Raw genomic sequence first — 24,091 nt, forward strand, 5'->3', positions numbered from 1 at the left:
GGAGAGAGGGGTGATGGAGAGATGGGCTAGATGGAGAGATGGGTAGATGGAGAGATGGGTAGATGGAGAGATGGGGTAGATGGAGAGATGGGGTAGATGGGGTAGATGGAGAGATGGGGTAGATGGAGAGATGGGGTAGATGGAGAGATGGGGTAGATGGAGAGATGGGGTAGATGGAGAGATGGGGTAGATGGAGAGATGGGGTAGATGGAGAGATGGGGTAGATGGGGTAGATGGAGAGATGGGGTAGATGGGGTAGATGGAGAGATGGGGTAGATGGGGTAGATGGAGGATGGGTAGATGGAGAGATGGGGTAGATGGAGATGGAGAGATGGGGTAGATGGAGAGATGGGGTAGATGGGGTAGATGGAGAGATGGGGTAGATGGGAGAGATGGAGAGATGGGGTAGATGGAGAGATGGGCTAGATGGGGTAGATGGGGAGAGATGGGGTAGATGGAGAGATGGGCTAGATGGGGTAGATGGAGAGATGGGGTAGATGGGGTAGATGGAGAGATGGGGTAGATGGGGTAGATGGAGAGATGGGGTAGATGGAGAGATGGGGTAGATGGAGAGATGGAGAGATGGGGTAGATGGAGAGATGGGCTAGATGGAGAGATGGGGTAGATGGAGATGGGGTAGATGGGGTAGATGGAGAGATGGGGTAGATGGGGTAGATGGAGAGATGGGGTAGATGGAGAGATGGGGTAGATGGAGAGATGGAGAGATGGGGTAGATGGAGAGATGGGCTAGATGGAGAGATGGGCTAGATGGAGAGATGGGCTAGATGGAGAGATGGGCTAGATGGAGAGATGGGCTAGATGGAGAAGATGGAGAGATGGAGAGATGGGGTAGATGGAGAGATGGGGTAGATGGGGTAGATGGGGTAGATGGGGTAGATGGAGAGATGGGCTAGATGGAGAGATGGGCTAGATGGAGAGATGGGCTAGATGGGGTAGATGGAGAGATGGGGTAGATGGAGAGATGGGGTAGATGGAGAGATGGGGAGATGGGTAGATGGGAGAGATGGGGTAGATGGAGAGATGGGGTAGATGGAGAGATGGGGTAGATGGAGAGATGGGGTAGATGGAGAGATGGGGTAGATGGAGAGATGGGTAGATGGAGAGATGGGGTAGATGGAGAGATGGGGTAGATGGGGTAGATGGAGAGATGGGGTAGATGGAGAGATGGGGTAGATGGAGAGATGGGGTAGATGGAGAGATGGGGTAGATGGAGAGATGGGGTAGATGGAGAGATGGGGTAGATGGAGAGATGGGGTAGATGGGGTAGATGGAGAGATGGAGAGATGGGGTAGATGGAGAGATGGGGTAGATGGAGAGATGGGGTGGTAGATGGGGTAGATGGAGAGATGGATAGTGATACCAGTCATACCTCTTTGGTAGACTGATCCTGCAGAGTCTTTACAGTGTTCTGCAGTTCTGAAAAGGAGAAGAAGTAGTGAGCGACAGACAAAGATAATTAAATACAAAAAGAAAATAAACATGTTTATTTCAGAGTGGTTAAAAAACAACTAATTTCATATAGTTGTGAAAAGTTGTTTTTCTAATAAATGTTTGCTTAACATTTTGGAGATGCTTAAATGACTGAAATGGTAACATCCTACCATCCAGGTATTCCCTTGTCAACTGCACAGCAGACCTGGTCTCCTCAGGTTCCATCCACTCCGTCTCTCCTGTCCTCAGACCATCAGCCAGGATCTGACAACCAGCAACAGGCTTTAATACATTAGGTCTATAGCGTGACAGCCTAGTTAAACCAGACTGAACGGTGAGCTCACCAGGGTTGGGGTGAATTCCATTTAAAAATCAGAAAGTAACCCAAATTCCTATTTGAATTTCCTCATTGAAAAGCATTGAAGAGAATTTGAATTGGATTGTCAAGTTTACTTCCTGAATTGGCTGGAATTGAAATGGAATTAACCCCAACCCACATTGCAATGTAGGTTTAAAACAGGCTAATAGTGGGATGCTTAAAAAAAAAAATTAAAAAAAAAAGGCATTTCAAAGTATTATTTTTTGGCACAAACCTGTAGAAACTCCAGCTCCTTGTACAACGGATACATGGGACTTCTCATGTCCCCACTGGACACCTTGATATTCTGCAGGGGGGGGAGAGGAGTTAACAAGCCGTCCCTACATCCTGGGTACCAGTCTAGATCCGAGAGAAACAGTCCCTACATCCTGGGTACTAGTAGATCCGAGAGAAACAGTCCCTACATCCTGGGTACTAGTCTCGAGCCGAGAGAAACCGTCCCTACATCCTGGGTACTAGTCTAGATCCGACAGAAACAGTCCCTACATCCTGGGTACTAGTCTAGATCCGAGAGAAACAGTCCCTACATCCTGGGTACTAGTCTAGATCCGAGAGAAACAGTCCCTACATCCTGGGTACTAGTCTAGATCCGAGAGAAACCGTCCCTACATCCTGGGTACTAGTCTAGATCCGAGAGAAACAGTCCCTACATCCTGGGTACTAGTAGATCCGAGAGAAACCGTCCCTACATCCTGGGTACTAGTAGATCCGAGAGAAACCGTCCCTACATCCTGGGTACTAGCCTAGATCCAAGAGAAACCGTCCCTACATCCTGGGTACTAGCCTCAATCCGAGAGAAACCGTCCCTACATCCTGGGTACTAGTCTAGATCCGAGAGAAACCGTCCCTACATCCTGGGTACTGGCCTCGATCCGAGAGAAACCGTCCCTACATCCTGGGTACTAGTCTAGATCCGAGAGAAACCGTCCCTACATCCTGGGTACTAGTCTAGATCCGAGAGAAACCGTCCCTACATCCTGGGTATTAGCCTAGATCCGAGAGAAACAGTCCCTACATCCTGAGTACTAGTCTAGATCCGAGAGAAACCGTCCCTACATCCTGGGTACTAGTCTAGATCCGAGAGAAACCGTCCCTACATCCTGGGTATTAGCCTAGATCCGAGAGAAACAGTCCCTACATCCTGGGTACTAGCCTAGATCCGAGAGAAACAGTCCCTACATCCTGGGCACTGGCCTAGATCCGAGAGAAACAGTCCCTACATCCTGGGCACTGGCCTAGATCCGAGAGAAACAGTCCCTACATCCTGGGTACCGGCCTAGATCCGAGAGAAACAGTCCCTACATCCTGGGTACCGGTCTAGATCTGAGAGAAACAGTCCCTACATCCTGGGTACCGGTCTAGATCTGAGAGAAACAGTCCCTACATCCTGGGTACCGGTCTAGATCTGAGAGAAACAGTCCCTACATCCTGGGTACCAGTCTAGATCTGAGAGAAACAGTCCCTACATCCTGGGTACTGGTCTAGATCCGAGAGAAACAGTCCCTACATCCTGGGTACTAGCCTAGATCCGAGAGAAACCGTCCCTACATCCTGGGTACTAGCCTAGATCCGAGAGAAACAGTCCCTACATCCTGGGTACTAGTCTAGATCCGAGAGAAACAGTCCCTACATCCTGGGTACTAGTCTAGATCCGAGAGAAACAGTCCCTACATCCTGGGTACTAGCCTAGATCCGAGAGAAACAGTCCCTACATCCTGGGTACTAGTCTAGATCTGAGAGGGTTGGAACCGGTTCAAGGAAGAGAAAATAAAAAAATAAAAATATTGAGGAACAGAATCAGAATGAAAGTGATCTATACTGTTCAGGATCAAAAGCATAGGAATCGGTTAAAAACATTCTGGGTGTGTTTTTTTCCAGTCCCACAAAAACACAACAAAGCCCTCGGAGTAAAAAAATAAAATAAAAAAATGTAAGGAAGGAAGATGGAATGAAGAATGTTGCACCAAATGAGTAAAAGTCTCAAAAACTAAATCTATAATACCACTTTATGCCAACACTGATCTGCTGACCCGCGAGCAATAACATCAGAGCTGGATAACAACACAACTTTTAAAGGCTTTTATTGACAAACACTACCAATGCTGTGAACTCCAAAACATGGAAGATGATACAAAACATACCCCTCTGTAAACATGGAGAACCAAGAGGAAAGAAAGAAAACAGCTGGACTCCAGACATACCCTACCATTCAAAAGTTAGGGGTCACTTAGAAACGTCCTTGTTATTGAATGAAAAGCAAAAAAAAATTGGTCCATTAAAATAACATCAAATTGATTAGAAATACAGTGTAGACATTGTAAATGACTACTGTAGCTGGAAACGGCTGGTTTTAATGGACACACTGTAGCCAGTAGCCGATGGTTCGGAGGGGGGAGGGGCTACAGCAGCCGATGGTTCGGAGGGGGGAGGGGCTACAGCAGCCTACGGTTCGGAGGGGGGAGGGTAGCCGACGGTTCGGAGGGGGGAGGGTAGCCGACGGTTCGGAGGGGGGAGGGGCTACAGCAGCCGATGGCTCGGAGGGGGGAGGGGCTACAGCAGCCGATGGCTCGGAGGGGGGAGGGGCTACAGCAGCCGATGGCTCGGAGGGGGGAGGGGCTACAGCAGCCGATGGTTCGGAGGGGGGAGGGTAGCCTACGGTTCGGAGGGGGGAGGGTAGCCTACGGTTCGGAGGGTAGCCGACGGTTCGGAGGGTAGCCGACGGTTCGGAGGGTAGCCTACGGTTCGGAGGGTAGCCTACGGTTCGGAGGGTAGCCTACGGTTCGGAGGGTAGCCGACGGTTCGGAGGGGGAGGGTAGCCGACGGTTCGGAGGGGGAGGTTAGCCGACGGTTCGGAGGGGGAGGTTAGCCGACGGTTCGGAGGGGGAGGTTAGCCGACGGTTCGGAGGGGGGAGGTTAGCCTACGGTTCGGAGGGGGGAGGTTAGCCTACGGTTCGGAGGGGGGAGGTTAGCCTACGGTTCGGAGGGTAGCCTACGGTTCGGAGGGTAGCCTACGGTTCGGAGGGTAGCCTACGGTTCGGAGGGTAGCCTACGGTTTCGGAGGGTAGCCTACGGTTCGGAGGGTTAGCCTACGGTTCGGAGGGTAGGCTACGGTTCGGAGGGTAGCCTACGGTTCGGAGGGTAGCCTACGGTTCGGGGTTAGCCTACGGTTCGGAGGGTAGCCTACGGTTCGGAGGGTAGCCTACGGTTCGGAGGGTAGCCTACGGTTCGGAGGGTAGCCTACGGTTCGGAGGGTAGCCTACGGTTCGGAGGGTAGCCTACGGTTCGGAGGGTAGCCTACGGTTCGGAGGGTAGCCGATGGTTCGGAGGGGGGAGGGTAGCCGATGGTTCGGAGGGGGGAGGGTAGCCGATGGTTCGGAGGGGGGAGGGTAGCCGATGGTTCGGAGGGGGGAGGGTAGCCGATGGTTCGGAGGGGGGAGGGTAGCCGACGGTTCGGAGGGGGGAGGGTAGCCGACGGCTCGGAGGGGGGAGGGTAGCCGATGGTTCGGAGGGGGGAGGGTAGCCGATGGTTCGGAGGGGGGAGGGTAGCCGATGGTTCGGAGGGGGGAGGGTAGCCGATGGTTCGGAGGGGGGAGGGTAGCCGATGGTTCGGAGGGGGGAGGGTAGCCGACGGCTCGGAGGGGGGAGGGTAGCCGATGGTTCGGAGGGGGGAGGGTAGCCGATGGTTCGGAGGGGGGAGGGTAGCCTACGGTTCGGAGGGTAGCCGATGGTTCGGAGGGGGGAGGGTAGCCGATGGTTCGGAGGGGGGAGGGGCTACAGCAGCCGATGGTTCGGAGGGGGGAAGGGCTACAGCAGCCGATGGCTCGGAGGGGGGGAAGGGCTACAGCAGCCGATGGCTCGGAGGGGGGAAGGGCTACAGCAGCCGATGGCTCGGAGGGGGGAAGGGCTACAGCAGCCGATGGCTCGGAGGGGGGAAGGGCTACAGCAGCCGATGGCTCGGAGGGGGGAGGGGCTACAGCAGCCGATGGCTCGGAGGGGGGAGGGGCTACAGCAGCCGATGGTTCGGAGGGGGGAGGGTAGCCTACGGTTCGGAGGGGGGAGGGTAGCCTACGGTTCGGAGGGGGGAGGGTAGCCTACGGTTCGGAGGGTAGCCTACGGTTCGGAGGGTAGCCTACGGTTCGGAGGGGGGAGGGTAGCCGATGGTTCGGAGGGGGGAAGGGCTACAGCAGCCGATGGCTCGGAGGGGGGAGGGTAGCCTACTGATGTTACAAGCATGATTCAGAAAATAGGGAGAGAGATTTTTTAATTTGTGAAGACTGGATACATTTTCCCAATGCTAGTTAAGGATACTATACTGATCACGTTTCACATTGGATTTATTAACTTCTTATGGATGGTGGCAGTATTGAGTAGCTTGGATGACTGACATGCCCAGAGTAAACTGCCTGCTACTCACTCCCAGAATCTAAGATATGCATATTATTAGTAGATTTGGATAGAAAACACTCTGAAGTTTCTAAAAAATGTTTGAATGATGTCTGTGAGTATAACAGAACTCATATGGCAGGCAAAAACCTGAGAAATAATCCAAACAGGAAGTGGTCTGTAGGACTTTAATTATTTCCCTATCCAAACTGCAGTGTCTGTGCGGTTATGTTGCACTTCCTAAGGCTTCCACTAGATGTCAACAGTCTTTAGAACCTTGTTTGAGGATTCTACTGTAAAGTGGCGATGAATAAGAGCTCCTGGAGTCAGAACACTGCCAGCAGGACATGAGCCTCAGCCATGCGCAATCACGTGAGAGGTAGCTCAGTTCCATTGCATTTCTGAAGACAAAGGATTTCTCCGGTTGGAACTTTATTGCGGATTTACGATAAAAACATCCTAAAGATTGATTCCATACATCGTTTGACATGTTTCTACGAACTGTAATGGACATTTGAGTTTTCGTCTGACATGCGCGTCATGAATTTGGATTTGTGAACTGAAGGCGCGAACAAAAAGGAGGTGTTTGGACATAAAGGATGGACTTTATCGAACAAAACAAACATTTATTGTGGACCTGGGAATCCTGGGAGTGCATTCTGATGAAGATCATCAAAAGGTAAGTGAATATTTATAATGCTATTTCTGACTATTGTTGACTCCAACATGGCGGATATATTGTATGGCATGTTTTTGTGTCTGAGCGCCGTACTCAGATTATTGCTTTTTCGGTAAAGCTTTTTTGAAATCTGACACAGCGGTTGCATTAAGGAGAAGTTTATCTAAAGTTCCATGTTTAACACTTGTATTTTCATGAACATTTATGATGAGTATTTCTGTAAATTGATGTGGCTCGCTGCAAAATCACCGGAGGTTTTGGAGGCAAAAGATTACTGAACATAACACGCCAATGTAAACTGAGATTTGTGGATATAAATATGAACTTTATCGAACAAAACATACATGTATTGTGTAACATGAAGTCATATGAGTGCCATCTGATGAAGATCAAAGGTTAGTGATTAATTTTCCCTCTATTTCTGCTTTTTGTGACTCCTCTCTTTGGCTGGAAAATGGCTGTGTTTTTGTGTGTGTAGGCGCTGACCTAACATAATCATATGGTTTGCTTTCGCCGTAAAGCCTTTTTGAAATCAGACACTGTGGCTGGATTAACAAGAAGTAAAGCTTTAAAATGGTGTATAATACTTGTATGTTTGAGGATTTTTATTATGAGATTTCTGTTGTTTTGAATTTGCCGCCCTGCACTTTCACTGGCTGTCATCATATCGATCCCGCTAATGGGATTCAAGCCATAAGAAAAACTACAAAAAAAAGGTACAATGTTATTTTTTTTCCATTTTAATTCTGGTGCCGCTCTGCACACACACACACAAGCTTAGCTAGCTAACTCTGGTCCGACGTTAATAAGCCAACTCTCTGAAGTTCAAAGACATTCCAAGTTCCTTCATAGAAGCCGCTCCTCCGTAGGAATAATTCAGATCATTATTGTCATAAGATGCCCAGCGCTTCAAGCCTCCACATCCACCCTCTCTCGCCCCACTCGCAAAATTTCAAACGTTACTTTTTTTAATTTCAATTTCAACCGGTTCAGAACATTAATTTTCTGGTTGAAACAGTGGAAAAGAATAAAAATAAAAAATAAAACGATTCTGTTCAGAACTAAACTGATTGGAAATTAATATTGGTTCCAATCCCTGGTTCTAAGTAATATTCTGCCACCTTACACCTATCCAACCCGTCAGATCTACACAAATGCCTAGGGTTTAGGGGCTAGGGGTTGATTTGGGTTGCAGTCCAAGTGTAACCTGACTACTTACCAGCGTGGCCGTAGAGGAGAGAGGTGGCGTCTCTAGGATGCTCTCTACATGGCTCCATTTGAAATCCACTGTGACACTGCTCTGAGATTCTATAGTAGTGTTTTCCACCACAGTAGACCCAAACAGGTTGTACTGGGCTGTGCCTCTTGCAACCATCTGGGAGGAAGAAGAACAGGGAATCAAGGAAGTGATATAGACCACATAGATAGTCTGGGTTTTGAGTAGGTCTGTTTCAGTTATATTAATATATATATCTCGGCACCGACAGTCCCGGCCAGCATACCTAGCTCGGCACCGACAGTCCCAGCCAGTCTACCTAGCTCGGCACTGACCGTCTCAGCCAGTGAAATACCAGAGAAACAGGGAGGACTAGAAGCCAGGCCTTACCATGGACGGATGATGTCTGTTCTTGTGTTCCTGTTTCAGCTCATCTAAAGTGATGAATGAGCCCTTGTCCACAGTTGAACCTGAACATGTACACGATAAACAACATCAAAGATCAATCATCTATTGAAACCATGAATTTCAATGGTTTATGATATAAGCTCTTAAATTAATGCGCGTCTCTACTCTGGCCCTTACCTGCACATGTGACGGCGTATAGCTTAACCCCAGAGACTTTGTTGCCGGTGCAGGCGGTCTCTGCTCCTAACCAGGTGGTACGAGCAGGGTCGGCCATGTCACACCGTACCCAGAGAGGTAGCAGTGGGGCTGGGGAGACCGCTGGAGGGAGCAGGGCGGCTGGGGACACCGCTGGAGGGAGCAGGGCGGCTGGGGACACCGCTGGAGATACAATGCTGTTCTGAGACATTGTGTACCAAGACAACAGCTGCCTGTAAGCAAAGAACAGAGCTCAACATCTGAACAGATATAGTGACAAACAGACAGGGTGTTATTACCATGGTTTCATATTCCATATTAATACAATTGTAAAATGTAGAAACACTACTAAAACTAGAACAACAACAAGATGGAGGAGGAGAACAACAACAACACGATGGAGGAGGAGGAGAAGAACAACAACACGATGGAGGAGGAGGAGAAGAACAACAACACGATGGAGGAGGAGGAGAAGAACAACAACACGATGGAGGAGGAGGAGAAGAACAACAACACGATGGAGGAGGAGGAGAAGAACAACAACACGATGGAGGAGGAGGAGAAGAACAACAACACGATGGAGGAGGAGGAGAAGAACAACAACACGATGGAGGAGGAGGAGAAGAACAACAACACGATGGAGGAGGAGGAGAAGAACAACAACACGATGGAGGAGGAGGAGAAGAACAACAACACGATGGAGGAGGAGGAGAAGAACAACAACACGATGGAGGAGGAGGAGAAGAACAACAACACGATGGAGGAGGAGGAGAAGAACAACAACACGATGGAGGAGGAGGAGAAGAACAACAACAAGATGGAGGAGGAGGAGAAGAACAACAACAAGATGGAGGAGGAGGAGAAGAACAACAACAAGATGGAGGAGGAGGAGAAGAACAACAACAAGATGGAGGAGGAGGAGAAGAACAACAACAAGATGGAGGAGGAGGAGAAGAACAACAACAAGATGGAGGAGGAGGAGAAGAACAACAACAAGATGGAGGAGGAGGAGAAGAACAACAACAAGATGGAGGAGGAGGAGAAGAACAACAACAAGATGGAGGAGGAGGAGAAGAACAACAACAAGATGGAGGAGGAGGAGAAGAACAACAACAAGATGGAGGAGGAGGAGAAGAACAACAACAAGATGGAGGAGGAGGAGAAGAACAACAACAAGATGGAGGAGGAGGAGAAGAACAACAAGATGGAGGAGGAGCAGAACAACAACAAGATGGAGGAGGAGAAGATGGAGGAGATGGAGGAGGAGAACAACAACAACAAGATGGAGGAGGAGAAGATGGAGATGGAGGAGGAGAACAACAACAACAAGATGGAGGAGGAGAAGATGGAGGAGATGGAGGAGACCTTGCTTTCATGATGGTGAGTGGCTGTGGCCCCAACTCTATCTTGACTTCGTGATTTGTCTCATCGTCAGAGTGAGTCTCATCCATTTTGTCATCTTCAGAGTCGATCCGTGGGGCCTTGTCAGATTACAGAGGATGAGATTACCACGACAACACAGTAAAATAGTGGCTCAATATTAGAACGATTGGGTGAATTGATTGCCCAATGGAAATACAGTACACTAATACAAAACGAATAATGCAAAGATACTCAATAAATAGGGTGGATTGATTGGAAATCTCTCCAATAGAGCAGAATTTACCGTTTTCTCACAGATGAAGACTGGTCGGTCGCCCCTGTAGATGTGGTGGAGATGTTTCTCTCCATTCACTCTCAGTATCTGGATGTCTTCCTCATATATACAGGAGTCTTTGCATTCATCTTGAAGAGTCCTAAAATCATAAATGTATAAAATAAATAAACATTGCTGATTAGCTGAACCAGTATCTGGGCAGAGGAGGTGATTATGAACATAACAAGTATCCTCTCTAGCCCAGTTAGCTACCAGTAATTGTCCCATTAGACAAAATATGTTAGTGACCAATACTCAGCAAATATAGAGAGTTTCGCTGAGCAACTATCGTCATTTAATGCCTTCACTCCCTGTTCATACTTCCAAAAAAAAGGTATAAATAAAAACGTACAAGAAACCTCTGGAGGCGCATGAACACTTTGTCCAAAACAATATAGATTATATCCAGACAAAACTTTATTTTTTTATTGGTTACTTGTAGCTCCATTTTTATTTATATATGTTTTGGAAGTACATACCTGGCTTGACTACCCTGGGTACCAGTCTCTTTAGCTAACGTTACACTCAACGTTCAGTTGCTCATTGGTAGTTGGAAACAACATTCAGATTTTCCATGGCAATGTTATGGAACATGGGGTGTATGCAAATTTATAATTCACATTTAAAAAAATAAGGACAACAAACAATACCGTTACGACCTGATGTGGTAAGGCAGTGTCAATGCAAGATAATGTTGTACAAAGTGGCTAGAGAGGACTCACTAACGAGATAAATAAATAACGGAGAATATTAGCATACAAGATTCAATCGAACTACGTTTGCTTCAGCTGTATTACGAGAGGAAAGAAAACGCGAAACTGGCAACCTGTCGTCATTCCTCGCACATTACGCTGATCATCACGACTCGCTTACATTTTTTATAATTTGTTATGCTCGTTTCAGTTATATTATTTGTCCATCATCTCTTATTATTTAAGAGATGGAGTCCAGACAGGCTCCTCTTGGTAACTTTCTGAATAAACAAAGAGAATTAGCTTACTCGAAGCCATGGATTACAGGCAACATCCGCATCGAGCTAAAGGCTAGAGCTGCCACTTTCAAGGAGCGGGAGACTAATCCGGACGCTTATAAGAAATCCCGCTATGCCTTCAGACGAACCATCAAACAAGCAAAGCTTCAATACAGGATTAAGATTGAATCCTACTACACCGGCTCTGACGCTCGTCGGATGTGACAGGGCTTGAAAACTATTACAGACTACAAAGGGAAACTCAGCCACGAGCTGCCCAGTGACACGAGCTTACCAGACGAGCTAAATGCCTTTTATGCTCGCTTTGAGGCAAACAACACTGAAGCATGCACGAGAGCACCAGCCGTTCTGGATGACTGTGTGATAAAGCTGGAGCGGGTCGAGAGTTTCAAGTTCCTTGGTGTCCACATCACCAACAAACTATCATGGTCCAAACATACCAAGACATTCGTGAAGAGGTCACGACAAAACCTATTCCCTCTCAGGAGACTGAAAAGATTTGGCATGGGTTCCCATATCCTCAAAAGGTTCTACAGCTGCACCATCGAGAGCATCCTGACCAGTTGCATCACCACCTGGTATGGCAACTGCTCGGCATCTGACCGTAAGGCGCTACAGAGGGTAGTGCGAATGGCCCAGTACATCACTGGGGCCAAGCTCCCTGCCATCCAGGACCTATATAATAGGCGGTGTCAGAGGAAAGCACATAAAATTGTCAGAGACTCCAGTCACCCAAGTTATAGACTGTTCTCTGCTAGCGCAGAGCAAGCGGTACCGGAGCGCCAAGTCTAGGACCAAAAGGCTCCTCAACAGCTTCTACCCTCAAGCCATAAGACTGTTGAACAATTAATCATATCGCCACCGGACAATTTACATTGACCACCCCCCCTCCCTTTTGTACACTGCTGCTACTCGCTGTTTGTTTGTTATCTATGTATAGTCACTTTGCCCCCACCTACATGTACAGATTACCTCAATTAGCCTGTACCCCTGCACATTGACTCGATACCGATGCCCCCTGTATATAGCCTCGTTATTGTGTAACTTTTTATCATTACTTTTTATTTTAGTCTACTTGGTAAATATTTTCATAACTCTTTCTTGAACTGCACTGTTGGTTAAGGGCTTGTAAGTAAGCATTTCACAGTAAAGTCTACACTTGTTGTATTCGGCACATGTGACAAATAGAGTTTGGTTGATTTGATCTCTCACACACACACACACACACACACACACACACACACACACACTAAAAGGACTCATCAATCAAAGCCACCAAAGAAACACAAATCACATTTGTCCTAAAAACATATTCAAAGCCTAGGCTCACCTTCAAATCTTCAAAGCTGTAGTCCATCAGAAAGTAGGCATAGGCTACATTATAGCATAATGCTAAAATAAAGTTTCCTTTCAAATGAATTAACAAGGGTAGTTGACTAGGACAGTTTGAAGGGATTGAGTTTGGGGGAGCTATTAGTTTGAAGGGGGAGAGACAGCTATAGTATTAGTATAGACGTTAGTTATGTAATTATTATCCCAGCATGTGGTCAATTCCAGAGGAAGATTTGCACTTTAGTCATTTTTCTAAACTGCCCCCTGTAATTCTGTAAATAAATAAATAAATAAATAAATATAATCATTAAATTGAGTCTTTGCCAGAAGCCTGGTGGTTTTTATTCTAGTGAAGATAATTTAACATCATGTCTTGACCATACAGGTTACACTGATCATTCATGCTTCGCTGCCAAATCTATAGGCGTCCCCATACGCCTAATATTTAACATTGAGGAAATGTGAGTATAATCATTATTTTAGCGATCCGTGTTAGACGTCCCTCCTAATGGAAAAGCCAGCCCCATCCTGCCGGTGTGAGATGCTGGACACCACACTTATACGTGATATGGGTTTATGGATGAGAATGTGAACTTCCCATTTCCAAAAATGAGCTCAGTGGGGAATGGGGATTCTCTCTGCTTTGCGATCTGTTGCAAACAACCAAGATTTAATTAAATATCCCTAGACATTATACTTTATTGCACATGTAATTAAACTGACATTTGGCTATGTTCAACTTCAATTCATTGGCACAAAACGTGAATCAGACAAAAACTAAAAATAATAATAATTGTCAGGCTTGCATAGCACAGGTGGTTGCCTAAATTCACTGTAGGCTAGCATGCGAATGGTGGAGTAACAGCTGAGCCTGAATTAACTTTTAATTTACACATAAATCTCTGTCTTCACTGTTCCTTTCTTGCGCAATTCATGCATCTCCGCTGGCCACTCTCTCTTCCATCCTCTGTATTCCTCTTATAAAACGTTACACAGTTGCCACAAAGTGGGAAGCACAGAATCGTCTAGTATGTCATAGTTTGCTGTAGCATTATTAAGATTTCCCTTCATTGGAACTAAGGGGCCTAGAGCATTATTCCTCCTCCACCAAACTTTACAGTTGACACTAATCACTGATTAGCTAGCTAGCTGTGTAACTGTGTTAGCTACCTGTGTAACTGTGTTAGCTACCTGTGTAAATGTGTTAGCTACTGTAACTGTAACTGTGTTAGCTAACTGTGTAACTGTGTTAGCTAACTGTGTAACTGTGTTAGCTAACTGTGTAACTGTGTTAGCTAACTGTGTAACTGTGTTAACTAGCTGTGTAACTGTGTTAGCTAGCTGTGTAACTGTGTTAGCTACCTGTGTAACTGTGTTAGCTAGCTGTGTAACTGTGTTAGCTAGCTGTGTAACTGTGTTAGCTAGCTGTGTAACTGTGTTAGCTAGCTGTGTAACTGTGTTAACTAGCTGTGTAACTGTGTTAGCTAGCTGTGTAACTGTGTTAGCTAGCTGTGTAACTGTGTTAGCTAGCTGTGTAACTGTGTTAGCTAGCTGTGTAACTGTGTTAGCTAGCTGTGTAACTGTGTTAGCTAGCTGTGTAACGTTAACTTAAGTAAAGAATAACAAACAGGAGACAGAGTTAATTAGCTAGCCACACATTTGAAAAAACTATAACTCACCGAAGCATTTTCGAAAACTGTACAGCATCGGTGATGATCATCTTGGAGCCCATTTAATTGGGTACTTAGTTACCGAAAATAGTACTTTAGTTGGTGTTTTGAAGTCAGAAACAAAAATACTAAATAAAAGTTCGAGCGGTTGCTATGGTTGAATTTTGACGTTCGCGCCAATACAGCCAGTGAACGCTTGACGTCATCCGTCGGAAGTACGAACACAAACTATTTTTAATCAATTAATATATATATTTTTTTTTACAAAGACGAGTAAGATAAAATACCTATTTTCACACAACTGGCCCGTGTGGTAGTTACATTTAAGAATAAAAAAAATAAAAAAAATATGTATATAATTCCAGGAAATAATTATCACGAAAGTAGTCCGGTCACCACACTTGTTTCCTCCGCCGTACTGCGCAGTAAGGGACCTATGTAATCTCATTTTTTATAAAACTTGTTTTCGTCGTTGTATATAGTATTTCAAGTTAGATATTAAATGTTTATAAGTTTAAAAAAAAAGAGTACGTATATTGACTTAGAATCTAAAAAAAAAAAAAAAATAGTATCCTACGTAGTATTGAATTCATTGAACGTTTCAGTTTGTCGGAAGTGTGACGCTGTCGGAAGCATATGTTGTCCTGTGAGCTGCACTACCAACTTCCTTTTCTACTGTGGCCGCCATTGAGTGAGGAGCGTGGTTCGAGGCGAGCCGAGACTTCAAAAAAATATATAAGATGGTGAGAATCCAAGCTTTCTCTATTAACAAATACTATTTAACATTAGCAATCAATCGATATTGCAAAAAAAACTAAACACAACAAAGACTTCTCTCGCCAATATAATTGAACGTATTATTTACGGCGAATCTGAAATGAAGTTTACACGAGGAGCCATTTTGTCTGTGCAGTGTTCTAGCCAAGTCACACGTGTTGCTTTCCTTTCAACCATAGGCCCTATAGCCAGCCGGGTTTTCTTATTAAAATATACGTGAAGTTCGTAAACCAGTACACATTTGTTCATGCAACTGTTTTGAATATGTACTTAGTAAACTATAGATCACGTACACATGTGCGTAAATTAGCCAACTACAGATAATTAATCCAAAGACAACACGTTTTCTGGTTAGCGTGGTTAACTAGCTACTAGCATGGTGGCTAGCGGGACTGAGAAAATCTGGATTTTTACATGTACTTGCTATGATGGTGTAATTTGCGTCCTACTTTGCGATCAGTCGACAAATGCCTATTGTCATATGCTGGCGCAAGTGAATGACGACAACTGAGTCTGAGCAAGATGGACCATTAAACCTCATGTAGTTAGCTAACGTTAATCATTTGACATGTAGCGTGTCGGCTAGTTAGCTACATGCAAATTAGGTACACTGTAAGAATTTCACTGAACATGCATCTGATTTTGTGTTCTCCCACAGGCTTGTGCCCGGCCTTTAATCTCGATCTACTCCGAGAAAGGAGAAAGCTCAGGCAAAAATGTTGTCATGCCCGCGGTGTTCAAGGCTCCCATCCGCCCCGACATTGTGAACTTCGTGCACACCAACATGCGCAAGAACAGTCGTCAGCCCTATGCCGTCAGCGGACTGGCAGGTGAGTGAGCGTTTCAACATTTAGTCAATCAAATAAGCAATTTCTTTGGATACAGGTGAAACGCTTTGGTGATGAGTTTTAACTTCGGTCCGTGTTTCTGAAACCTGATTATACTAGAAGTTCTGAAGGGCTTTCACCTGTACCACTGGGGGGGGGGGGGGGGGGGGGGGGGGATGTGTATATATAAACACATGTAAACTGCTGGTTTTATGGACTGGGGGGGGAAAAGGATCCCAGAAAGTAGCCATTAGTCATAACTTAATTCTTAAATTCTGCATGAGGCAAATGGTCGTCACACCAGATACCGGCTGGTTTTCTGTTCCTCATCCAACTTTATTTTGAATGGATCATGATCAACAGGTAGAGAGCTGTATTCCCAGGCCTGTGAAATCCATAGATTAGGGCCTAATGAATTACATTTTTATTGACCGATGTCTTTTCATATGAACGATCTCAATGTTGTATTTTATATTTTTATTCAGGATATATATCTATTTTCTAATGTTTTTTGTATTACAGGTCACCAGACCAGTGCTGAGTCCTGGGGTACAGGCAGAGCTGTGGCCCGTATCCCCCGTGTGAGGGGAGGTGGTACCCACCGATCCGGCCAGGGAGCTTTCGGCAATGTATCCTCTGACAGTTTAACATGGATCTTAAAGGAAAAATGTACTTTTACAACCAAAGCTGTATTTTTTTTAATATTCAAATGGCATGTTATAGAACTGTCCAGACCATTTAAGATTTCATTAGTTTTTTTGGCTGAAAAACTCTTATCTCAAACCAGAAATTGACTTCCTCATCCACCTTCTGCATTATGGGAGCTTGTTTAAAACTGAACAGAAACTCTAAAAAACAGCCTTTTACAAACTGAAACTATAGTGATGCAGGTCTTTACATTTTGTACACATGAAACTCTTAATTCCAAACTTTATCTGCAATGTTATATTCAATTTGTTTCCACTATCCATCTTCTCGGTAGAATGGAGGGAGAGGTATCGCTTAAGTCGCCCCAAAAAAGTTGTTAAAATTTCGTGATACAATTTCTTGTGTACAACCTCCCAAAGACCTGTATCACAACACTTAATACTTTGCCCTTTCTACAAGCATGTGCTCCAAAACATGGTATTTACATCCCAAATACAAATTTGGTTGAGAAAAAAAGGTATGTTTTTCTTTATTGTCCCCTTGTGAATCTCACCATCTCTAATGGGCCATGTTTGTGTTCATTAGGGCTCATCTCAACAAAACGTTTTTGCAATCAACTACGTTTTATTGTAGAAATACGGATGGCACCTAATGGTTTGTATTTTTCATGTGTCGCCTAATGGAACACAGCCCATGTAGGTGGTACATGCTGAGTTAAACAGACATTCCCGAGGCTTGCAGTGATGGTGTAATTTGCGTCCTATGCTGTGATCGGTGACGTTATGCCTGATGTCAAATGCTGGCACAAGCGGCTGACGAACCTTGAGTCTGAGCAAGATACTCGCAAACACATTTCAGGTCCCGTTTCCCGGACCAAGAACACGTAGTCATGGCGATACCTTGGTTAATTAAAGGTGTCCAGTAATCAAGCTCCTTGAAGAAGCAACGTTTCTTCATCCAGTAGCTCTGCTACATTTCCTTGACCCCTGTGACTGTAGATGTGTCGTGGAGGTCGTATGTTCGCCCCCACCAAGACCTGGCGCCGCTGGCACCGTAGGATCAACACCACCCAGAAGCGTTACGCCATCTGCTCCGCCCTGGCCGCCTCCGCCCTGCCTGCTCTTGTCATGTCCAAAGGTACGCCACCTGTCATCCTTTAATGTAGCACACTTTGTTTTTTTTCTTTACGGCAGTGTTATTTACCCCAAATATGTAATTTTCCATTTAACCTTGATTTTTTTATTTATTTTTTACATTTCTTATTTTGAGAATCATCTTGATAGAGAAGGGTTTCTATGTGTGTTTTTTATAAATTACAAGCTTTATCTCAAGTTATAAAATAAATCTAACCAATTCAGCCCTACTGCCTCTCAGGACCCTGATGGACGACTCCACCTGTACTTATAGAATCACTATCGTTTCCCATTTCTGGGAGTAGATCTATTTTCTTCCATTGATAAAAACCATTAACAGAACTTTTCAAATCAATTCAACCTCAGATGGAATAATAGTCCATTTGCTTTAACTGGCAGTATATCTATTGTCTAAAATGAGTATATTACTACGGCTGAATTTCTGTAGGTCAATTCTTCCCATGGCGCCCCCTTCTGGCTATTGGGATAAAATACACCGCTGCAAAAAAAAATTGTCAGGGTAAACGAACCTGGATAAAATTAACAAATTGACAAAGAGGGAAAGACGTAGGAAACTGAGGTCACTTCCAGGCTCTAGCGTTTTGTCCCACCCTGATTCTTCTGCCTGCTGATTTTGAGTATAGAGAAGTGTTGTCTCCTATTGCCTTGGAAGAGGTGGTCTTCACTGACATGTCCCTTAAAACTATTTAAACTAAGCTTTGGTCCTATTGCATTTGCCATTTTATTTATTTTTTTGCTATCTGCGAAAGCTGTTTCCCCATATCATGCTTGTTGTCAAACTAGTCACGTAAAGTAGGTTATACCTGCTCCCGTTCGATCCACTTTAATTCATTTAGTGTAGTCCGATATCTATTATAAACGTTTTACCGATCTAAACGTTGTATTCCTATTTAACTCGGTGTAGTGAGAGAGACTTGGATCACGCTGCTACGTCGTACTGGACGGATATCAGTCTGCTTGAACACCAATAACCCGGATACACATTTAAAAACGTGAAATGACCCAGAGAATCATCGATAGAACATCAATCAGACGCACCAAAACTATATAACATTCAACGTGGGTTAACCGTACCTTTTTTTGTTTTTAGCTGACTTGTTGCACCCTCGACAACTACTATTATTATTATTTGACCCTGCTGGTAATTTATGAACATTTGAACATCTTGGCCATGTTCTGTTATAATCTCCACCCAGCACAGCCAGAAGAGGACTGGCCACCCCTCATAGCCTGGTTCCTCTCTAGGTTTCTTCCTAGGTTCTGGCCTTTCTAGGGAGTTTTTCCTAGCCACCGTGCTTCTACACCTGCATTGCTTGCTGTTTGGGGTTTTAGGCTGGGTTTCTGTATAGCACTTTGTGATATCACAGATGTAAGAAGGTCTTTATAAATACATTTGATTTGATACGAGCTGCTATCCAGAATACTATGTGAATGTATATACGTGAACGATGTAATATGGCTTTTATCAACTTTTTTTTTTTGTGGCATCCCACAGTACATATGGAAAATATAATATTACTTAATATTTTGTACCTTTAAATCCCCCCCCCCCCCCCAACTAAATAAAATCCTAATTAATCACGGGCTCTTTTAAATGTTGATCCAGAAGACTTGCTATGATGGTGTAATTTGCGTCTGACTCTGTGCAGTGACGGTTTGCCGACTGTCTTATAGCTGGCACGGCGGGTTGACGAAATATTAATTCTGAGCAAGATGTCTTAATGTGCCTGTACTAGAGAAGCTGTAGCCGTTAGTGTTGCCCGGTATACCGAAACGGCGGTACTTTTCAATACTAGGAACATGACAAAACTGTTTCGGTACTAGAATTTGTTTACTTTCGTTAGTTTACGTCAAATGTCACTCGTCGTATACAGCTTGAGTTTGTCTGAATCTCCTCGGGGGGGCGTATTTAGCTAGCCAGGCTACCTGTGCATGGTATTGACGCAGCGACAAAAAAGACACCGACAGCATGGCTTCTAACGATAACGTCATACCTCCACACACCGACAGGATATGTTTTTTTTTATAATTCTGATCAAAATAACGTGTAGAATTATAACATAAAAGGAACTGAATCCTCTCTCTCTCCTTCAGGACACCGGATTGAGGAGATCCCAGAGGTTCCCCTGGTGGTTGACGATAAAGTGGAAGGTTACAAGAAGACAAAGGAGGCTGTGCTGCTGTTGAAGAAACTCAAGGCCTGGAACGACATCAAGAAGGTTAGTAATGGCTAGACTTAATACCGTCTCTCTGGTCATCGTTGTACCTGCATATACGTAGTACAGAGCATCGTGGGTACTGTAGTACAGAGCATCGTGGGTACTGTAGTACAGAGCATCGTGGGTACTGTAGTACAGAGCATCGTGGGTACTGTAGTACAGAGCATCGTGGGTACTGTAGTACAGAGCATCGTGGGTACTGTAGTACAGAGCATCGTGGGTACTGTAGTACGTTATCCTCCACTGTGACATGAAGCCATGATGAGGTTCCACTTCAGGTCCGTGTTTCTGAATCCTGATTTTAATTGGAGTCCTGAGCCTGAATACTGATTTTTTTTTAGCAAGATAAAAGCACAGCTGTTGTCTCATCTGTTGGCTTCGAGATGCTAAATGTGTGTTAGTGGCTGAGATAACTGTGTCCTCTGGGTGGGTGCAGGTGTACGCGTCACAGCGCATGCGAGCTGGTAAAGGTAAGATGAGGAATCGCAGGCGTATCCAACGCAAAGGACCGTGCATCATCTACAACCAAGACCAAGGTGTCACCAAGGCCTTCAGAAACATCCCTGGTATGTACTGGTTAGAGGGGACCCTGGAGGGTGGGGGGGGGGGGCTAGAGGGGACCCTGGGGGGTGGTGGGGGGGCTAGAGGGGACCCTGGGGGGAGGGGTAGAGGGGACCCTGGTGGGTGGGCTAGAGGGGACCCTGGTGGGGTAGAGGGGGGCTAGAGGGGACCCTGGAGGGTGGGGTGGGGGGGGCTAGAGGGGACCCTGGTGGGAGGGGGGGTTAGAGGGGACCCTGGTGGGAGGGGGGGCTAGAGGGGACCCTGGTGGGTGGTGGGCTAGAGGGGACCCTGGTGGGTGGTGGGCTAGAGGGGACCCTGGTGGGTGGTGGGCTAGAGGGGACCCTGGTGGGAGGGGGGGTTAGAGGGGACCCTGGTGGGAGGGGGGGTTAGAGGGGACCCTGGTGGGAGGGGGGGTTAGAGGGGACCCTGGTGGGAGGGGGGAGGGGACCCTGGAGGGGTAGAGGGGGGCTAGAGGGGACCCTGGTGGGTGGTGGGAGGGGACCCTGGAGGGGTAGAGGGGGGCTAGAGGGAACCCTGGAGGGGTAGAGGGGACCCTGGAGGGGTAGAGGGGGGCTAGAGGGGACCCTGGTGGGTGGTGGGAGGGGACCCTGGAGGGCTAGAGGGGACCCTGGAGCAAATGGAAGTTCCGATTCCCATTCAGGTCCATGTTCGTGGAAATCATGATTTTAAGTTCTGAGTCCAACCTGATATCAGTCATGATGGTTTTATTTGATAGATATTTTTGCGTCGGAACAAAACCCAATACAAACGTCAATGGATACTAGTTCTGTAACGTAATGTTTTAACTTTTCTTTCTGGTGTCATTTTTCCTCTGTAGATTTGAGCGTTTGCTAAATTATCAGCATGTTTACTAATTTTGTATTTTGCCGCTCTTTTCACCCCAGGTATCACCCTGCAGAACGTGAACAAGCTGAATCTGCTGAGGCTCGCCCCCGGCGGTCACGTTGGTCGTTTCTGTATCTGGACCGAGTCCGCCTTCCGCAAGCTGGACCAGCTCTACGGAACCTGGCGCAAGTCTGCCACTCTCAAGGTGGACTACAAGTGAGTAAAACAAGGGTTTCCGCGGCGTCCGGTTAAATCCCGGGTTGACGTTAGTAATCTGGGGGGTTGTAAGTGAGCAGAGTTAATAACAGAGTTTGAGAGTTATTTAATTCCTACAGTGATGAGCTTCTACTTCGGTCCGTGTTTCTGAATCCTGATATCTACCAGAAGTTCTGAGTTTTGATGACTGTCAACAATGGTCTGTTGCTAAAACCACATGCTGCTTCCTAACAGAGGTACTGTTGTATTCTGACCTCTTGTCCTGTCTGTCCTGTGTCCTGTCTCCATCCTGTCTCCCTCCTAAAGTCTGCCCATGCACAAGATGACCAACACAGATCTGAGCAGGATTCTGAAGAGTGAAGAGATCCAGAAAGCACTTCGTGCACCAAAGTAAGACCTACCACCTCCCTCCCTCGCTTGCTTTATATAGTACAGAGCATTGTGGGTACTGTAGTACGTTATCCTCCACTGTGACATGAAGCCATGATGAGGTTCCACTTCAGGTCCGTGTTTCTGAATCCTGATTTTATTTGGAGTCCTGAGCCTGATAAGATTGCAATCCCAAATGGCCCTCTCATTCCCAAACACGGTGCACTGCATTTGATCACGGCCAAGTTGACGTTTTGGTCAAAAGTAGTGCCGTATTTAGGGAATGGTGTGCCTCTTGGGATGCTACTGTTCTCAACAGGTTGTCCCTCCTACTGAACTCGTCTCATGTTTCCTCACAGCAAGAAGATCAGGCGCAGAGTCCTGAAGAAGAACCCTCTGAAGAACCTGAGGATAATGATGAAGCTGAACCCCTACGCCAAGACAGCCAGACGTCAAGCCATCCTGCTGCATGACCCGGCTGTGAGTATACCACCTAAATGGCCGACCGTGGCTCTCTGTTGCATACAAAGACCTGTATGAAAGGGAATCTGGACCCAAGATGGCCGATGGCTATTTGTTGCATATAAAGACCTGTATAATAGGGAATCTGGACCCAAGATGGCCGATGGCTGTTTGTTGCATATAAAGACCTGTATGATAGGGAATCTGGACCCAAGATGGCCGATGGCTATTTGTTGCATATAAAGACCTGTATAATAGGGAATCTGGACCCAAGATGGCCGATGGCTGTTTGTTGCATATAAAGACCTGTATGATAGGGAAACTGGACCCAAGATGGCCGATGGCTATTTGTTGCATATAAAGACCTGTATGATAGGGAAACTGGACCCAAGATGGCCGATGGCTATTTGTTGCATATAAAGACCTGTATAATAGGGAATCTGGACCCAAGATGGCCGATGGCTGTTTGTTGCATATAAAGACCTGTATAATAGGGAAACTGGACCCAAGATGGCCGATGGCTATTTGTTGCATATAAAGACCTGTATAATAAGGAATCTGGACCCAAGATGGCCGATGGCTATTTGTTGCATATAAAGACCTGTATAATAGGGAATCTGGACCCAAGATGGCCGATGGCTGTTTGTTGCATATAAAGACCTGTATGATAGGGAAACTGGACCCAAGATGGCTGTTTGTTGCATATAAAGACCTGTATGATAGGGAATCTGGACCCAAGATGGCCGATGGCTGTTTGTTGCATATAAAGACCTGTATGATAGGGAAACTGGACCCAAGATGGCTGTTTGTTGCATATAAAGACCTGTATAAAAGGGAAACTGGACCCAAGACTCGTATTGTAGTACTCTTGACTACTCGTATCAGTACCATCTGTGTACATTATAACCCTGCCCAGGTCCTGTCTATAAGTGTCTCTCCCTACATACAGATCAAGGCCAAGATGTTGAAGCCCAAGAAGCCAGGCAAGAAGCCAGGCAAGGAGCCAGCCCCCGCCAAGGTAGCCCCCGCCAAGGTAGCCCCCGCCAAGGCAGCCCCCACCAAGGCAGCCCCCGTCAAGGCATAAAGCAGCTCTTCTAACAGACTGTGACGTTCAGATGGTTTCAAATAAAATCTAAACAAAATCCTATTTGTGTCTTTTTTATTTTAATTTTGAATGCGTTTAACCAGAAATATAGCCTGGTTGCCGCTCTTGACTCGTGGATTTGTCATGTTCGGCGTGACAATGAATCAAGCCACAAACCGATCAGGGACCTTTCATTAATTTGAGGTGCAACCTTTAGTCAGTCATTTTAAACTACGATGCAACAAGTTCAGTTACTGTTTATTATACCACACAGCATCATTTACAGTTTTTACAGAGGCTTGATGAAGCACAACACAGGAATCTGAGATGTTAAGACATGGCAGGTTATACCTTAATATGGGCCTTTGGCACTGGTTAACTAGCCTGGGCACCGGTCTGGTAACCGCCGGGCCTGGGCACCGGTCTGGTAACCGCCGGGCCTGGGCACCGGTCTGGTAACCGCCGGGTACCGGTCTGAATGGTGACCTCTGGGAGTCTAAACTCACTCAAAGGAAGGCGGTGTCTGC

General features: G+C 46.0%; 2 protein-coding genes and 7 non-coding genes across 11 annotated transcripts in view; 8 read left to right on the top strand and 1 right to left on the bottom strand.

The window, feature by feature from the left end:
• zwilch (zwilch kinetochore protein) overlaps nucleotides 1-14,617 on the bottom strand; it is a 54,335-nt gene extending 39,718 nt beyond the window's left edge. The window contains exons 1-9 of the mRNA XM_029751947.1: nucleotides 14,411-14,617; nucleotides 10,379-10,508; nucleotides 10,078-10,193; nucleotides 8,695-8,945; nucleotides 8,500-8,579; nucleotides 8,113-8,268; nucleotides 2,046-2,117; nucleotides 1,623-1,716; nucleotides 1,391-1,437 (exon numbers count right to left, since the gene is read on the bottom strand). Coding sequence (XP_029607807.1) covers nucleotides 1,391-1,437; nucleotides 1,623-1,716; nucleotides 2,046-2,117; nucleotides 8,113-8,268; nucleotides 8,500-8,579; nucleotides 8,695-8,945; nucleotides 10,078-10,193; nucleotides 10,379-10,508; nucleotides 14,411-14,463 — 999 coding nt within the window. The 5' untranslated portion in view covers nucleotides 14,464-14,617. The remainder of the gene's footprint in view (nucleotides 1-1,390; nucleotides 1,438-1,622; nucleotides 1,717-2,045; nucleotides 2,118-8,112; nucleotides 8,269-8,499; nucleotides 8,580-8,694; nucleotides 8,946-10,077; nucleotides 10,194-10,378; nucleotides 10,509-14,410) is intronic.
• A 424-nt stretch (nucleotides 14,618-15,041) lies between these two features.
• On the top strand, nucleotides 15,042-23,627 carry rpl4 (ribosomal protein L4). Of its 3 annotated transcripts, none has more exons than XM_029751952.1 (11): nucleotides 15,042-15,144; nucleotides 15,837-16,008; nucleotides 16,528-16,634; nucleotides 17,652-17,790; nucleotides 19,902-20,026; nucleotides 20,463-20,592; nucleotides 21,493-21,649; nucleotides 21,956-22,039; nucleotides 22,378-22,498; nucleotides 23,430-23,498; nucleotides 23,544-23,627. In XM_029751952.1, the coding sequence occupies exons 1-11, from the start codon at nucleotides 15,142-15,144 to the stop codon at nucleotides 23,562-23,564; spliced, it is 1,128 nt and encodes a 375-aa protein (XP_029607812.1). In that variant the 5' UTR covers nucleotides 15,042-15,141; the 3' UTR covers nucleotides 23,565-23,627. The 3 variants fall into 3 exon arrangements, with proteins under 3 accessions (XP_029607812.1, XP_029607811.1, XP_029607810.1); XM_029751951.1 differs by having other exon boundaries at nucleotides 23,430-23,475; nucleotides 23,518-23,627; XM_029751950.1 differs by having other exon boundaries at nucleotides 23,430-23,627.
• Nucleotides 15,600-15,698, top strand: LOC115193115 (small nucleolar RNA SNORD16). Its single transcript, XR_003878078.1, has one exon. It is a non-coding gene; the product is annotated as a small nucleolar RNA SNORD16 (small nucleolar RNA).
• Nucleotides 16,072-16,138, top strand: LOC115193111 (small nucleolar RNA SNORD18). The gene has a single exon (XR_003878074.1). It is a non-coding gene; the product is annotated as a small nucleolar RNA SNORD18 (small nucleolar RNA).
• LOC115193117 (small nucleolar RNA SNORD16) lies at nucleotides 17,390-17,488 on the top strand. Its single transcript, XR_003878080.1, has one exon. It is a non-coding gene; the product is annotated as a small nucleolar RNA SNORD16 (small nucleolar RNA).
• On the top strand, nucleotides 19,420-19,518 carry LOC115193116 (small nucleolar RNA SNORD16). Its single transcript, XR_003878079.1, has one exon. It is a non-coding gene; the product is annotated as a small nucleolar RNA SNORD16 (small nucleolar RNA).
• LOC115193112 (small nucleolar RNA SNORD18) lies at nucleotides 20,280-20,347 on the top strand. The gene has a single exon (XR_003878075.1). It is a non-coding gene; the product is annotated as a small nucleolar RNA SNORD18 (small nucleolar RNA).
• On the top strand, nucleotides 21,763-21,830 carry LOC115193114 (small nucleolar RNA SNORD18). The gene has a single exon (XR_003878077.1). It is a non-coding gene; the product is annotated as a small nucleolar RNA SNORD18 (small nucleolar RNA).
• Nucleotides 22,128-22,195, top strand: LOC115193113 (small nucleolar RNA SNORD18). The gene has a single exon (XR_003878076.1). It is a non-coding gene; the product is annotated as a small nucleolar RNA SNORD18 (small nucleolar RNA).
• Nucleotides 23,628-24,091: the final 464 nt, after the last annotated feature.

Source organism: Salmo trutta, chromosome 4, assembly GCF_901001165.1.
Source record: "Salmo trutta chromosome 4, fSalTru1.1, whole genome shotgun sequence".
NCBI classification, from domain to species: domain Eukaryota; kingdom Metazoa; phylum Chordata; class Actinopteri; order Salmoniformes; family Salmonidae; genus Salmo; species Salmo trutta.

What these genes read in the sequence shown, in the direction of transcription:
- rpl4 (XM_029751950.1), top strand. An exon ending in TGCCGTCAGCGGACTGGCAG is followed by an intron (nt 16,009 to 16,527) that starts GTGAGTGAGCGT and finishes TTTGTATTACAG; the next exon opens with GTCACCAGACCAGTGCTGAG. An exon ending in CCTGGAACGACATCAAGAAG is followed by an intron (nt 20,027 to 20,462) that starts GTTAGTAATGGC and finishes GGGTGGGTGCAG; the next exon opens with GTGTACGCGTCACAGCGCAT.